The sequence below is a fragment of the Harpia harpyja genome, chromosome 12 (assembly GCF_026419915.1).
Source record: "Harpia harpyja isolate bHarHar1 chromosome 12, bHarHar1 primary haplotype, whole genome shotgun sequence".
In the NCBI taxonomy this organism is placed as follows: domain Eukaryota; kingdom Metazoa; phylum Chordata; class Aves; order Accipitriformes; family Accipitridae; genus Harpia; species Harpia harpyja.
Window position 1 is genome coordinate 30,513,880 of NC_068951.1, and position 12,250 is coordinate 30,526,129.

Here is a 12,250-nt window from a genome sequence, read left to right on the forward strand (position 1 = left end):
TGCTGGCCAGGCTGTGTCCTGGTGTAGACCCTTCCAAATCTAGTGAGTAACAGAAATCCCCAGGGCCTGAGACTTGGGATGACTTTGCTTGTTGCTCACAGAAACATTTGGCCACAAGACCTGCCAAACCACTTCCAGTGTTTGCATGAGTGAATGGAGGATAATATAAATACAACGGAGCAAATAATGTTTGCCTAGGTTTCTTAAATGCAAACTGCTCCTTGCTGTGCTAAAGGACTCTTGCCTCAATAGAAGGACCATAAACCAGAGTTGTGGACCTAAGGGCTTGTTAATATTTTATGCTGAGCAGTGGGCAAACTAGGTAGTAGGTGAGGACAATGGTTAAATTAATGCTTTCCTGTGGTGGTTTGGTCTGTTGCTGAACTGCATCCGCCCTGCCCTACCCTTGCCGGCGAATGCCGGCCGGGCTGTGTTGACAGCTCAACCCAGCGCATACGAGCAGCTGGAAGGCGTGAGGCAATGTGGGGACTGCTCTGTTGTGGAGAGCCTGCACAAAGGAGACATTGTGCTTCGCCCTAGCCACCTGCTGAATGAACCTCTCGGCTGCTCCTGTTGCTTTCTGCAGAAGGCAAGTTTCCATTTGTGAGTGCTGTTTTCTTAAAGTGCCTTGTGCATGTAGAGGGAGTGTGTGGGCTGCAAGCAGCTTCAGTTTGTTCCTTGGGATCCACAGCACTTTCAGCAATCCAGCGGTCTGCTTCCCCTTTTAGGGGGCTTTGCTTCATAATGCAAGCAGTTCATTTTCCTGGCTCATGTCATTACCTGCTGCACTGATACCTGCAGCAGAAACACAGAGCCAGTTTGGGAATATAGTTTAAAGCTGAACTGCCCTTTTTATGATACCTTGTGCTTGCGTCATGAACTACAATTCTCCTCCCTGCAGGGAAGGAGCTGCCATTCTTCTCCAGGTCTCTTGTGCCCAGTTTCGGGAGCCCTAGTCCATCCCGGAGTCTTTTCCCAGCAGCACTCCGTGCTTTCTACCCTGGGGTGCTGTACTGTGGGCAGAGGGTGGTGCTGGGTGCCACACCTGCGGGGCGGTGCTGGCAGCCTGTGGTGGCACTGCCTGCCCAGGGCCGCTCGGAGCCAGCCATGCCGGGGATGCTGGCCGCGGGGCAGAGTGACTCTGCCGCCTGGCCAGCGGCTTGCCTGGCTGGGGAGCCGAGCTGTGTGTCCTGGGGGCTCTGGATGCTGGCTGCGCTGTGCTGGATCACCGCCCGCTCCCTGTAACTCCACGGGGCTGGGCTGCGGGAGGCTGCAGGGCTGCTCTGCTCTGAAATCCCGCTGGAGCAGCCTGTCCCTCTGCCCTAGGCTGTCCTGCGAGTGCCCGGGGCAGGGCCATCGGCAGCCGTCCGTCCTCTGCCTCCTGTACAGCTTCCTGGGCCACATTTGCAACACGGTTGGGGCGCTGCTCGCCAGCCAGCTCGGCATCCAGGTGGGCAAGGCTCTGTGCGGCAGGGTAGGGACCCCCCTGCACCCTGCCCACCCTCTGCTGTGGCCGTGGGACTCATGCCTGCCTGCCAGAGGTGCTACTCTGCTGCCCTGGGGTGCTGGGCCTGGAGGGGGGAGGATTTTGGCAGCCTGGCTCAAGGTGGCATGGCAAATGCAGCCGTCGTGGGGGGCTGTGAGCTGCTGCCTGAGGTTTTGCATTTTGGGGAGGTTCAGCCTCCCTGTGCCGTCGTCGTGTCTCTCCCCAGATCCTCACAGGCACCTACATGGCTGTGGCCGATATTGTCCGCTTCCTGCTCATCCTCTTTCCCCCGTGCCCGCCTGAGTCCCATAAGATAGCAGGTTTGTGCAGGTATACCCCTCCTTGCCATCCGTGTGGGTTGGCGGCAACCTGCTCCGAGCTGAGGGCTTCGGGGAGCGCCGTGTGCCCCTGGCTGGGCAGCCCAGCACAGGTACCTTGGGGACAGCAGCACCTGAGGTGGTGGTGTGGCACCCTGGCCAAGCAGGGGGTGGCTGGGTGGCCCCCAGGCCAGGCGAGGAGTGGGGGACCCAGTGCAGCCCACGAGGGCGGGAGGGGGAAAACCTGTCTCCAAGGATGATGCCCTGAAAGCGATCCCATGTCCAATGCAGGTCTGCCCTGCCGGAGGAGGAGGTGGCGGCGGCTGCGGGGTGGTCTGCTCGCCCTCACCCTGCCCCTGTCTGTGGGTGCTGGCAGGTCTCTGCTGGTGCCCAGCCCCTGGCCCTCCCGGGGGCAGCTCAAGGGAGCCCAGCGGAGGCTGCTCGGGGCAGTGTTCGAGGTGAGCTGCCCCCTCCTCGTCCCCCCAGGGCCGGGTGGGCACAGGCAGCTGCCAGGCTCTGAGCACTGGCGGGTTCAGTTGCATTTTCCCTTTTAGCAGCCTTGGGGCCGCCCAAGCTGGTGTCTCTGCTTCCCAGGGCTTCGTGTCCCTGACGTGCCCAAGGCTGGTCCGGGGGTGCTCTTTGGTCCCCCAGGACCTCCACCAGCCCCTGCACCCCAGGGGGTGGGGGCCGGGAGAGGCAGCCCCTGCACACCATGGCAGGAGGGGGAGTGAAGTCCCTGGGGTCATCGGGGGGGGCGGCCTGGAGCAGGTGGTGGGGGCAGTGAGGACAGGGCTTCTGCTGGGATGTGTGTGCTGGGCTCTCTCCAGACCCCTTCTCTGGGCAGGCTGTGAAGGAGGTGTTCCCCTGCTTCCCCTGTTTCTTCTCCCTCCCTCAGGACAACAGGGAAGCGCTGGGCTTTGTCCTGGGGCTGCTCTCTGCCTTTGTTGCCCTCACGGCCAGGATCCCCACACTCTCCAGAGCAGTAAGTGTCTGCTGGGCACGGCTGCCCTTATGTCCCCCAGTCCCAGGCAGGGCTCCCCAGCCGTGACAGTGACTCCTGCATCCTGTTGCAAAGCTTTGGAAGGATGCAGGCTGCCCATGCCCCCTGCACAGCCCCTCCCGGCCGTTCAGTCCTTGGGGAAGCTGCAGGGTTTGGCATAGCAGCCCCCTTCCCAGGGGGTTGCAGGGTCCCCGTGCCGGCTGCAGCAGTGTCCCCAGCGGGGGACGGGGTCCGTGGCTCCAAAGCAGGCTCTGGGTGGCTCAGTGCAGGGGGAAGGCATGCCAGTGGAGGCGGCTGTGGGCCACCCTCTGCTCCGCCGCAGCCAGCGTCCTCTACGCAGCAGCGATTGTCACCTACAACCAGCAGCCTGCGCACGTCCTGAGGGCCCTGCCCTGGCTCCTGATCGCCCTGGGCTCGGCTGCGCTGGATGTGGTCGTATCCTTTTCCAGCTCCTCTCCCAGGGCTCTTAGCTGGCACATGGAGGAGGATGGGGCATGGCTCCTCTCCTGACCTCTGGTGCCTGGGCGGGGGGAGCGGGCTCTGCTGTCACTCCAGAAATACCCTTAATGGGGGCTCAGCTCCTGTTTGTCACCTGCACGGCCAAGAGCCAGATGGGCCAGCGGCTTGTACCAGAGGTCCCTGATGCTTGGGTCCCCCTGGCTGGAGATGGAGAGGAAGGTGACAGAAGAGCAGTGGAAGAAGAGGTTTTTTCCTCTCTTTGGTTGAAGAGTGGAAAGGAGAGCTGCCTGGCTCAGCAGTGTTACTGCTCTGCCACCCCAGGGGAGGGTGGAGGGATGCTGGGGGCCGGGGCCACACAGAGGAGGGGACAGAGAGTCAGCATGCTTCAGGGCATGGCTGGCACTGGGAACATCACCCTCGCCACAGGACCACACACGTTTTCCTGCTATGCTGACCTGGGAGCAGCTTGGCACTGGTGTGCAGCCCCTAGATGCTCCCTGAGCCCCAGTGGTCACTGCAAGGGGGGAGGCTGGTGGGGGTCCCTTGCCCCCCCCCCTGCACCCTGTGGAAGGTGGGGAGGGCCTGGCTGCAGGATCCAGACGTGTCAGCTCAACACTGTCCTGCACCCACCCAGGTCCCCAGTTCGTGGTGCGGCTGGAGCGACACTGCTGTTGGATGGGGATGGGTGCTGTGCCCCTTGGTGCAGGCTGTGGTGCAGGCGCAGCACTCCTAGTTGTGGCTGACGTGGCTCACTCTCCTTTGCAGGCTGTGAACTGGGCCCCACTTAACATGTTTCCAAAACCCAGGTCTGGGCCCAGAATGGTGGCAACCAGCCACTGCTTAGACCTGATGATCAGGCTGGTGCAGCAGGTGAGAGGCTGCCGGGGCTCAGTGCACCCCCTGGGCTGGGGCAGGATCCGGGGAGGTCAGGGATGCTCTCACCCCTCTGGCAGAGAATGGGGTCTCTGTGGATGGCTGTAGGGTGTATGCCCAGATTTGGGGGTGGTGGGGAGTGGATGCATCTGCCTTGCTGTTCTGCACAGCATGGAGAGGCCAGCAGCTTGCAGATGCTGTTGCAACGTGAGCCCCGAGGTGCTGTGCATGTACCGGGGCTGCTGGGTTTTGGTGCTTTCCCCAGTGTTGTCTCCCTTTGATGTCCTCCTCTTGCTTTCTGTCACCTCTCAGACTGGTCACAGTGTGGCGAGGCTGCCCAGGGATGCACAGATGGGTGCAGCAGGCCCCGTGCCACCGCAGCCCCCTGCCTGCCCCCCGCTCCCGGCCCTGCACACTGGGCTCTCCTCATCCAGCTCTTCTGACGCTGCCTCCGTCAACTCGGAGCTCGAGGTCAGTGCCTGCTCCTGGCTCTTTAGATGCTGTTTCTTCTCTCTTGGGCCTTTGACCTGCTGCAGCGTGTACGTTAAGGCGTCCACCCCATATGGTGACAGCCCTGGTGCTGGGGACAGGTCTAGAGCCCTGTTTGGACAGGTCCATCCCAAAGCAATGCCCAGGAGGCTGCTGAGGCACACAGGCTGCTCTGTAGAGCAGAGCTCAGAAAAGGAGTGTGGAGTGTGGAGACTAGCTTGTTCTGTCAAGGCACGGGCGAACCACCACAGCATCTCTGCATCCACTCGCACAAGTGTGCCAGCCCTGCCCGCAGCCTTGCCTGCCCACCGCCTTGCCTGCCCACCGCCTTGCCTGCCCACCGCCTTGCCTGCCCACCGCCTTGCCTGCCCACCGCCTTGCCTGCCCACCGCCTTGCCTGCCCACCGCCTTGCCTGCCCACCGCCTTGCCTGCCCACCGCCTTGCCTGCCCACCGCCTTGCCTGCCCACCGCCTTGCCTGCCCACCGCCTTGCCTGCCCACCGCCTTGCCTGCCCACCGCCTTGCCTGCCCACCGCCTTGCCTGCCCACCGCCTTGCCTGCCCACCGCCTTGCCTGCCCACCGCCTTGCCTGCCCACCGCCTTGCCTGCCCACCGCCTTGCCTGCCCACCGCCTTGCCTGCCCACCGCCTTGCCTGCCCACCGCCTTGCCTGCCCACCGCCTTGCCTGCCCACCGCCTTGCCTGCCCACCGCCTTGCCTGCCCACCGCCTTGCCTGCCCACCGCCTTGCCTGCCCACCGCCTTGCCTGCCCACCGCCTTGCCTGCCCACCGCCTTGCCTGCCCACCGCCTTGCCTGCCCACCGCCTTGCCTGCCCACCGCCTTGCCTGCCCACCGCCTTGCCTGCCCACCGCCTTGCCTGCCCACCGCCTTGCCTGCCCACCGCCTTGCCTGCCCACCGCCTTGCCTGCCCACCGCCTTGCCTGCCCACCGCCTTGCCTGCCCACCGCCTTGCCTGCCCACCGCCTTGCCTGCCCACCGCCTTGCCTGCCCACCGCCTTGCCTGCCCACCGCCTTGCCTGCCCACCGCCTTGCCTGCCCACCGCCTTGCCTGCCCGCCTGGGGAATGCCCATCCATGGCTCCTCCTGAAAAGGCTGGAACCAGGGTGAGCTCCTGGCTGTCCCAGACTCACTCAAAGAGAGTGTTTGTACTCTGAGCTGTAGCTGATGTGATCCTGCAGAGAAGCTGCTGTGAAATGAGTGGATTTCACAGGGTCCCTCTGGGTGGTGTTACATTGGCCCTTCTCTGTCTGCCTACTAGTTAGTGGAGTTTTATTATCGGGAGAGGAGCAAGACTTGTACCTTTTCAGAGCTTCCCTGCTACCTCCTGGTAGTCTTGCTTAGTTTCTCCTAAGGGCTTTTTCCACTCGGGCTGCTGCTGTTGGCTGCAAGAGAGTTTCAGTTCAGGTCGCCCTGGTGCAACACTGGCCCCAGTTCTGCCCTGGAGGTCCAGAAGGCTGGGGCTGTTCTTCACACACAGGACTCGCCATTGCATGTCAGAGCTGCTGCCTAGGCCACTCATCTACTAGAAAACGTGCTTTGCAGAGTCTGTTTTGGGGGAGAGCAATATTTTTTTACTCTGTCCCTGAAAATGGAAGCGTCACGGGTGAGCAAGTGAGAGGGATGCCAGGATGCACTCACCAGCTGCAAATCCCTGAGCCGCTCTGCTGTGGGGTGCTGTGGCTCTTCTAACGCTGCAGTCCATGGCAGGTGACGTGCGAGCCTTGCTCCCCTCAGCTTGGCAGAGCCAGCACTACACAAAAGAGTCCTTTTCCCGTCACCCCCCTGCAGACCACGCCGTGTGGCTGTCTGGGTCAGGTGTCTCTGATCTTTTCCCGACGTCTCAGCTCCAGGATCGGTGGGATGCTGACTTTTGCACCAGGGAGTCCCGCAGCAAGGGGCTGCCATGTGTGCATCTCGCCAGCTTTCTGCAGTCGCTGCCTGTTCCAAAAAATACTTCATTACTTCTCTGGAGGAGGCTGAAATCCTTCCCTCCTGCCGTTAGGGGCCGGCCTTTCCAAGGCAGAGGGAGAGCAGCCCTGGCCGCACAGGCGGGTGTCCCCAGCCCAGCAGCGCTGGGTCCTGTTCCAGTTAGGGATCCCAGCAGAGGGGCAGGTCCCCAGGGACTCCCACCGCACGCACCCCTGCAGAGTGGCACACGAACTAGCTATCCCGGGAGCCTGCCCAAGGAGGTGGTCAAGAGGACCACGGTGGGAAAAGCGGCTCTTGCCCTGGCAAGTGAGGAGCTGTGTCCAGGGCCTCTCGGGCTGTTTCTGTGAAGTTAAGCAGCTCTTTCCTGGTTATCCTGAAACACCGTTGCTTAAAGTAAGACCCAGCTTTTTTTTTTTTTTTTTTTTTCTTCCCCATCTGTTCACAGCTCTTTCCCTGCTCCTGTGAGCTTTATGCCATTGCCTGGCCTCAGCAGGTTCTTCTACCTGACATGTCTGCAAGGAGCAGCATTGTACTCTGTCACCCCCACTGTGTGGTGGCTCTACTCCAGCTTTTTTCCTGAGTTTTTTTCTTTTCTTTTTTTAATTTCCTTTTGCAGCAAAAATACTGGGGAAAAATATCACTGGGCTGCTGGGAGAGAGGCAGGGAGTAGCTCCCCAGGGTACCTCAGAGTATGATCTCTCAGGGCTAAATGCCTGAGGTGCCCAAGACATCTTGGGACATGAAGAAAGGTCATGGTGAGGACAAGAGGAAAAGAAACTGCTCCTGAGTCAGAGGAACTCTGCCCTGGTGTTTTTTCTTGCTGCGGCTGTGGGAAAAGGGTCTGTCCTGTGGGTGGTGTCAGGGCTGGAGGGCTGTGCTTGCTAGGTGGAGCAGACTTGGGTTTGTTCTCCTGGAAATGTCCCCCTCTGATCCCCAGACCCTTGTCATTTGGGCGTCATAGCAACTGAGGCAAAGAAACAGAAACATCGTTGTGTCCCTGACGGGAAGTTCCCGCAGTCCAGCCAGGCTTTTGCTGCCTGCACAGAGCAAAGGGAAGCTGGAAGCCTCTGTGGATCCCCTTTGTGTTGGCCGGTGTCGGTGAACCAGCCCGAGCTTCAGCTGGGGCTTCAGAGTTCTTAGCAAGAGTTGTTTCTGCTTGGTGACTTTCAGAACTGGCTGGGCTCATGGCAGCTCGGGGGGATGCTCAGGAACTGTTGCTGGGGGGGTCCCAGGGAAAAGGGATTCTCCCTCTCTTGACACATTCCATGTCTCACTCGGCCACCACCCGGTGTGCTCCTGAGCCCTCTCCTCACAGTGCCTGGGTGGGAAGCGCATGAGAAAAATGGAAACCAGTGTTGTTCTGCTTTGAGCTTTGCTTGCGTTGTCATGGAGAAAGGGAGAAGCAAATACTTTCTAGTTTCAAATATAGCCAGTTCCCCTTTCTGGAAGGAGGCGGTGCAGGCCCAGTGCTGCCCAGGGCTCCCTCGCACCCGGCTGTGCCACTGCCTGCTCCTTGCTTTTCACAGTGGGACTTTGAAGATGCAACAGTGCAGTGGAGCCAGCCCAGCCCTGCTGCTCAGCCTTGCTCTGTGCTGTGCCCAGGCACCTTCGGACAACCTGCAGCTCCTACGAGACGCCCCGAGCACCCATCCCCCTGGCTGAGCAAGCAGTAAACGGCAGAAGGTGCTTCCTCGGGGCTCCCCTGGGAAGGGTGATAAGCTCTGGGCTGCCATCACAGGCTGCCATGCCATACTGTGCCTGGAGCACTGCCTCAGTGGAACAGTGACAGCTTCCAGCACCTCCTTGCACCCTTGTCCTGCTGCAAAGGGGTGTGGGGGTCCCCCTTGTCCGACACTGTTGGCTGCACTTCTCGGAATTGGGGCTGAGGGAGGGGTACAGCCTCCTGGCTGGGTTTAAGCCCAGCAGTCTCCGCTTTTGGTCGGGCTGGTGTTTTCCTCAGCATTGGGGGTTACAAGCCCTGGCCAGTCATGCTCTGCAGACTCTGGAATTGAAGCCCGTTGATCTGCCTAGCACGGCAGGAGACAGGGACAGTCCCCACTGGTGGCTGCCACGCTTCCCAGTCATCCCTGACTGCTGAACACTAGCACCGCAAGCCAGGGACCAGCGAGACAGAAACCCACCTGGAAGGTTATACATGTCTTAGGTGCTGTATGTGGGGGACTGACCCATTGCTTGTGGTCTGCCTTGCAGGTGCTGGCTGCCGTAAAGGAGACTGCTGCTGATTCCTGCAATGGGGAGGTGAATTTCTTGCCCTGGGATGATTTTGTGCCTCAAAATGTGTGTGGTGCAGACCAGAGGAAGCTGCAGAAATGTAGGAGACAATGCAAAGGTCAGGAGGGAGCAGCCAGTTTGCATTCACAGGGCTGAGCACGTTGAAGCGCCTTGGGCCACGTGGGCACTGGTGAGGCTGCAGCTGCAGTGCGGGGATCCCCAGGACCCTGCAGCCTATGCTGATGGATTTATTGCACATGAAGTACTGCTTTGTCTCAAACCTCATCTATCTTTCAAACCCACCTGTTGTGCCCTGCTGCCCAGCCCTGGGTGGCCTGGACACTCAGTTGGAGCAAGAAGATCCAGGATGAGGGCTTGGGGACCTGCTTGGCTGCTCTCCTGCTCCTCTCTGGTACAGAGCACAGGGGAAGAGAAGAGCTTTCCGCACAGGAGAGCAGTGGAGAGCAAAACTGGGGCCAGTTTGTTCCCTGCAGCTGGAGCTTAGCTCTTTGCCCCAGGGTGGGTGGTGGTGGCTCCTACAAGGAGCACATCAGGGAAAGAGCCTTTGCTATAGCCCTGGGCTGATGATGTCTCCCACAGTCTTTTCTGAGGTGCTGGTGGCTTGTAGCTGTCCCTCCTTCCCAATGGCATGCATCCTGCCCTGGCTTCTGGACTCTGCTCTGGCTAAATAAACTGGAAGGAAGAAAGAAACAGGCGACCGTAGTGTTTCAACACCATGGTGAAATCTCATCAAGCCATGCTGCCTGGCACTGCCATCGCTCCAGGTGAATGGCTGAGCTGGCACTTGCCTCAGGCAGTGGAAAATGCACAGCTCCTTAACAGGGTGAGGCTTAGCAGGCTGAGGATGGGGCCCTGGGGCAGCCAGACCCTGCCTGGTTTGCCTGCAGCAGCAAAAGGAGCCGTTGCAGAGCTCCTGCTGATAAGAAGTGCCTGCATTCATGTTTCCAAAGGCCCCAGCGAACTGCTGAGTGGCGAGGCTCAGAAATCCAGACGCCAGACAATGGAAAGGCTGGAAACATAAAGGAAAGGAAATTCTTCTGCTGTATTGCCTTTCCTATGGCGATAAGATAACCCAAAGTGAAACAAAAGTCTCTGCCGCAGACGGTGGGGTGGGCACCTCAGCTGCTTTCTAAAGCACAGGATGATGTCTGCACGAGCTGGGATCTCCGGAGCCAGCGGGGCGCAGCCGCTGTGCGTGGCTGTTGCATGGGCGCGCAGCGGGCAGCAGTGTTTGTGATGCTTTGCAATGAGTCTTGAAGCAACAGGTAACCTGGCCTACTCCTGCTCCATCCCATGGGACCATCTGTGTCCTTCATTTACACACTGACTAGAGAAATCTTACTTTAAATGCTCTGGAAGAGCTGAGAAAAGCGAGACCCCAAGATTTGCTAGTGATACATAATTATTGGGTGTACAAACATCCCAAAGCTGGTGGCAGAACGTGTTGAAAGGGTCTAGCGCTGCTGAGTGGCTGGGGGACAGAGTGACAGGTGATTACGTGTCAGAGTGGTGGGGACAGGGACAGAGAGCATGTCCACGCAGGCAGGGCTGGGAGCAGGATTAGCTGCTGCCGTAGAGGAGGCTGGTCATGGGAGCGCAGTGCTGTGTGGGAGCTGCTAGGGCAAGGGCTGCAAGGAAATCTGTGCTATGCTGGTGTGTGTCTAGTGCTGGGCATCCCCCCCTCCAGAGCGCTTGGAGCTACGTAGGCCACAAGAAGAGGAGCAAGGAGCATGGATGGCATCTGAGTAAGGATGGAGGTGAGCCTCTGAAGAGGTGTCCTGTCCCAAAGAGGGGATGTGATGGGGTGGGTACCATTGGGGTAGCAGAGGAAAGGAAAGGACAAGTGCCTCTGCTGTGTCTCAGAGCACGGGGACAGGGAGGTCTGAAATGAAGCTGGCCCGAGATGAGTTCAGATTACAGCCTGCAGGCTCAGAGCAGGCCCAAATTAACTGCGGAAATCATTGTGGGCTATTTTGGGCAGTGAGGCTGGGATGAATGATGAGCACAGATCAGGGAGGCAGACCAGGGCTGCCCCTCTGGCTCAGGAAGCCCCTGGGCTGTGGCCACTGGGAGCAGCACGGCAGGCTGCAGGAGGTCACCCTGCGCTGCCCTGCTCTGCTTTGGCCCCAGAAGTGAGTCTCTGGTCTGCCCCAAGGGCTGCTTTTGTGTCCCGTCATTAACAGTTGAAATTCAGACAACAGCGGGATGGGTGCTGTGCCTGGTGGGGGTTCCCAGGATGGGAGCTACAAAGGGGCACGATGGCATTTGCTCAGGCTGTGGAAAGGGTTGTTGCAGGCTGCAGGGACCCAGGCGAAAGGAGAAGCTGTGTGGGAGGGTGCTGGGGCTCAGGCACATCACACATTACCGTGGTTTGCACCTCTGCAGTGGCTGCACTTGCTCTCTGCCCCGGGGTGCAGCAAGGGGAGATCAGTGTTCTCAGCCCTTTCAGATTTTGTATTCAGTCCACCTGGTTTTTTTCCCCTTTGGTTTTACACTGATGGCCCAGCTCTGGCAAGTGGAAGACTGAGCTGTAGGCATAGGGGGATGTGCAGGAATCGGGACAGCAGCAGCTCTGGTCAGATGGTTGTGATGCTTGCAGCATCTGGCAGTCTGTCTCTTCATCCTACCTTGGGGAGCAGGACCCGACAGCAGACCAAAGAAGGGCACAAAGCACCATAAGACCAGGCAGGTGTTGCACACCTGTGCAGCGTGGTTTGCTGTAATCTCTCTGCCCACTCCCTGTAGTCCTTGTTGGCTGCTTCTGCTGGGGTACTTGGGGAGATACCACTGGCACCAGCACCTCTGATGGAGATCACCTTGCCAGCAACCACAATCATACTTAGGGAGATGAAGAGCTCTTCCCAACACAGAGCACACTGGTGCATTCCCAGCACTGCTGCCAGGCCAGACCTGCTGCAGCCACGTGTTGCACAAGAAGTTGCACAATGAGGTTGGCTGCATGCACCTGGCATGGCCCCTATGCTGTTACCTCTCCCAGGCAGGTGAACCGAGCATGCCAGCCAGGCGTCCCCCGTGGGACGTCATTGCAGGCTTGTGCTGGCTGTCCCGATGGCCGTCACAGTTGCCTTTGGGGTCTTTCCTGCCTTGTGGCTTGCAGCAGAGGTGAGCTGAGCACCCGCTGCTCCCTGCTCTGCCAGGGGACGTGGTTTGTGGGGTGTCTGGACCCACTCAAGAGGTTCTTTTGGCCCTCCCAGCCCTGCTGGGGAGGGTCCCCGGGCAGCCTTGCAGCAGCAAGGAGTGGAGAGATGGCAGGACTGACCTGCTCTCCTCTCTGCAGGCGGAGGTGGGCTTGTGGGCTGCTCTTGGGCTTCCCTGTGAGATGACATAAGCTCTTCAGGTGATGATCCTCTTTGCCCTGGGACTGGGAACAATGTGTCTCCTGTTGCAACTGGTGTTTCAGGC

The 12,250-nt window shown here is 59.7% G+C and overlaps 1 protein-coding gene across 5 annotated transcripts; it reads left to right on the plus strand.

The window, feature by feature from the left end:
• Window positions 1-1,020: 1,020 nt before the first annotated feature.
• Window positions 1,021-9,595, plus strand: TMEM44 (transmembrane protein 44). Of its 5 annotated transcripts, none has more exons than XM_052804976.1 (11): window positions 1,021-1,241; window positions 1,327-1,450; window positions 1,713-1,806; window positions 2,095-2,261; window positions 2,648-2,785; window positions 3,068-3,238; window positions 3,382-3,507; window positions 4,028-4,132; window positions 4,448-4,606; window positions 8,101-8,285; window positions 8,786-8,895. In XM_052804976.1, the coding sequence occupies exons 1-10, from the start codon at window positions 1,108-1,110 to the stop codon at window positions 8,245-8,247; spliced, it is 1,365 nt and encodes a 454-aa protein (XP_052660936.1). In that variant the 5' UTR covers window positions 1,021-1,107; the 3' UTR covers window positions 8,248-8,285; window positions 8,786-8,895. The 5 variants fall into 5 exon arrangements, with proteins under 5 accessions (XP_052660936.1, XP_052660933.1, XP_052660934.1 ...); XM_052804973.1 differs by having other exon boundaries at window positions 2,699-2,785; XM_052804974.1 differs by having other exon boundaries at window positions 2,699-2,785; window positions 8,101-8,257; window positions 8,786-8,894.
• The last annotated feature ends 2,655 nt before the right edge of the window (window positions 9,596-12,250 follow it).

Coding starts and splice junctions, on each gene's coding strand:
- TMEM44 (XM_052804976.1), top strand. CDS start 1,108: ATGCCGGGGATGCTGGCCGCGGGGCAGAGTGACTCTGCCGCCTGGCCA. Junction 1,451..1,712: donor CCAGCCAGCTCGGCATCCAG/GTGGGCAAGGCT, acceptor GTCTCTCCCCAG/ATCCTCACAGGCACCTACAT. Junction 1,807..2,094: donor TGAGTCCCATAAGATAGCAG/GTTTGTGCAGGT, acceptor TGTCCAATGCAG/GTCTGCCCTGCCGGAGGAGG.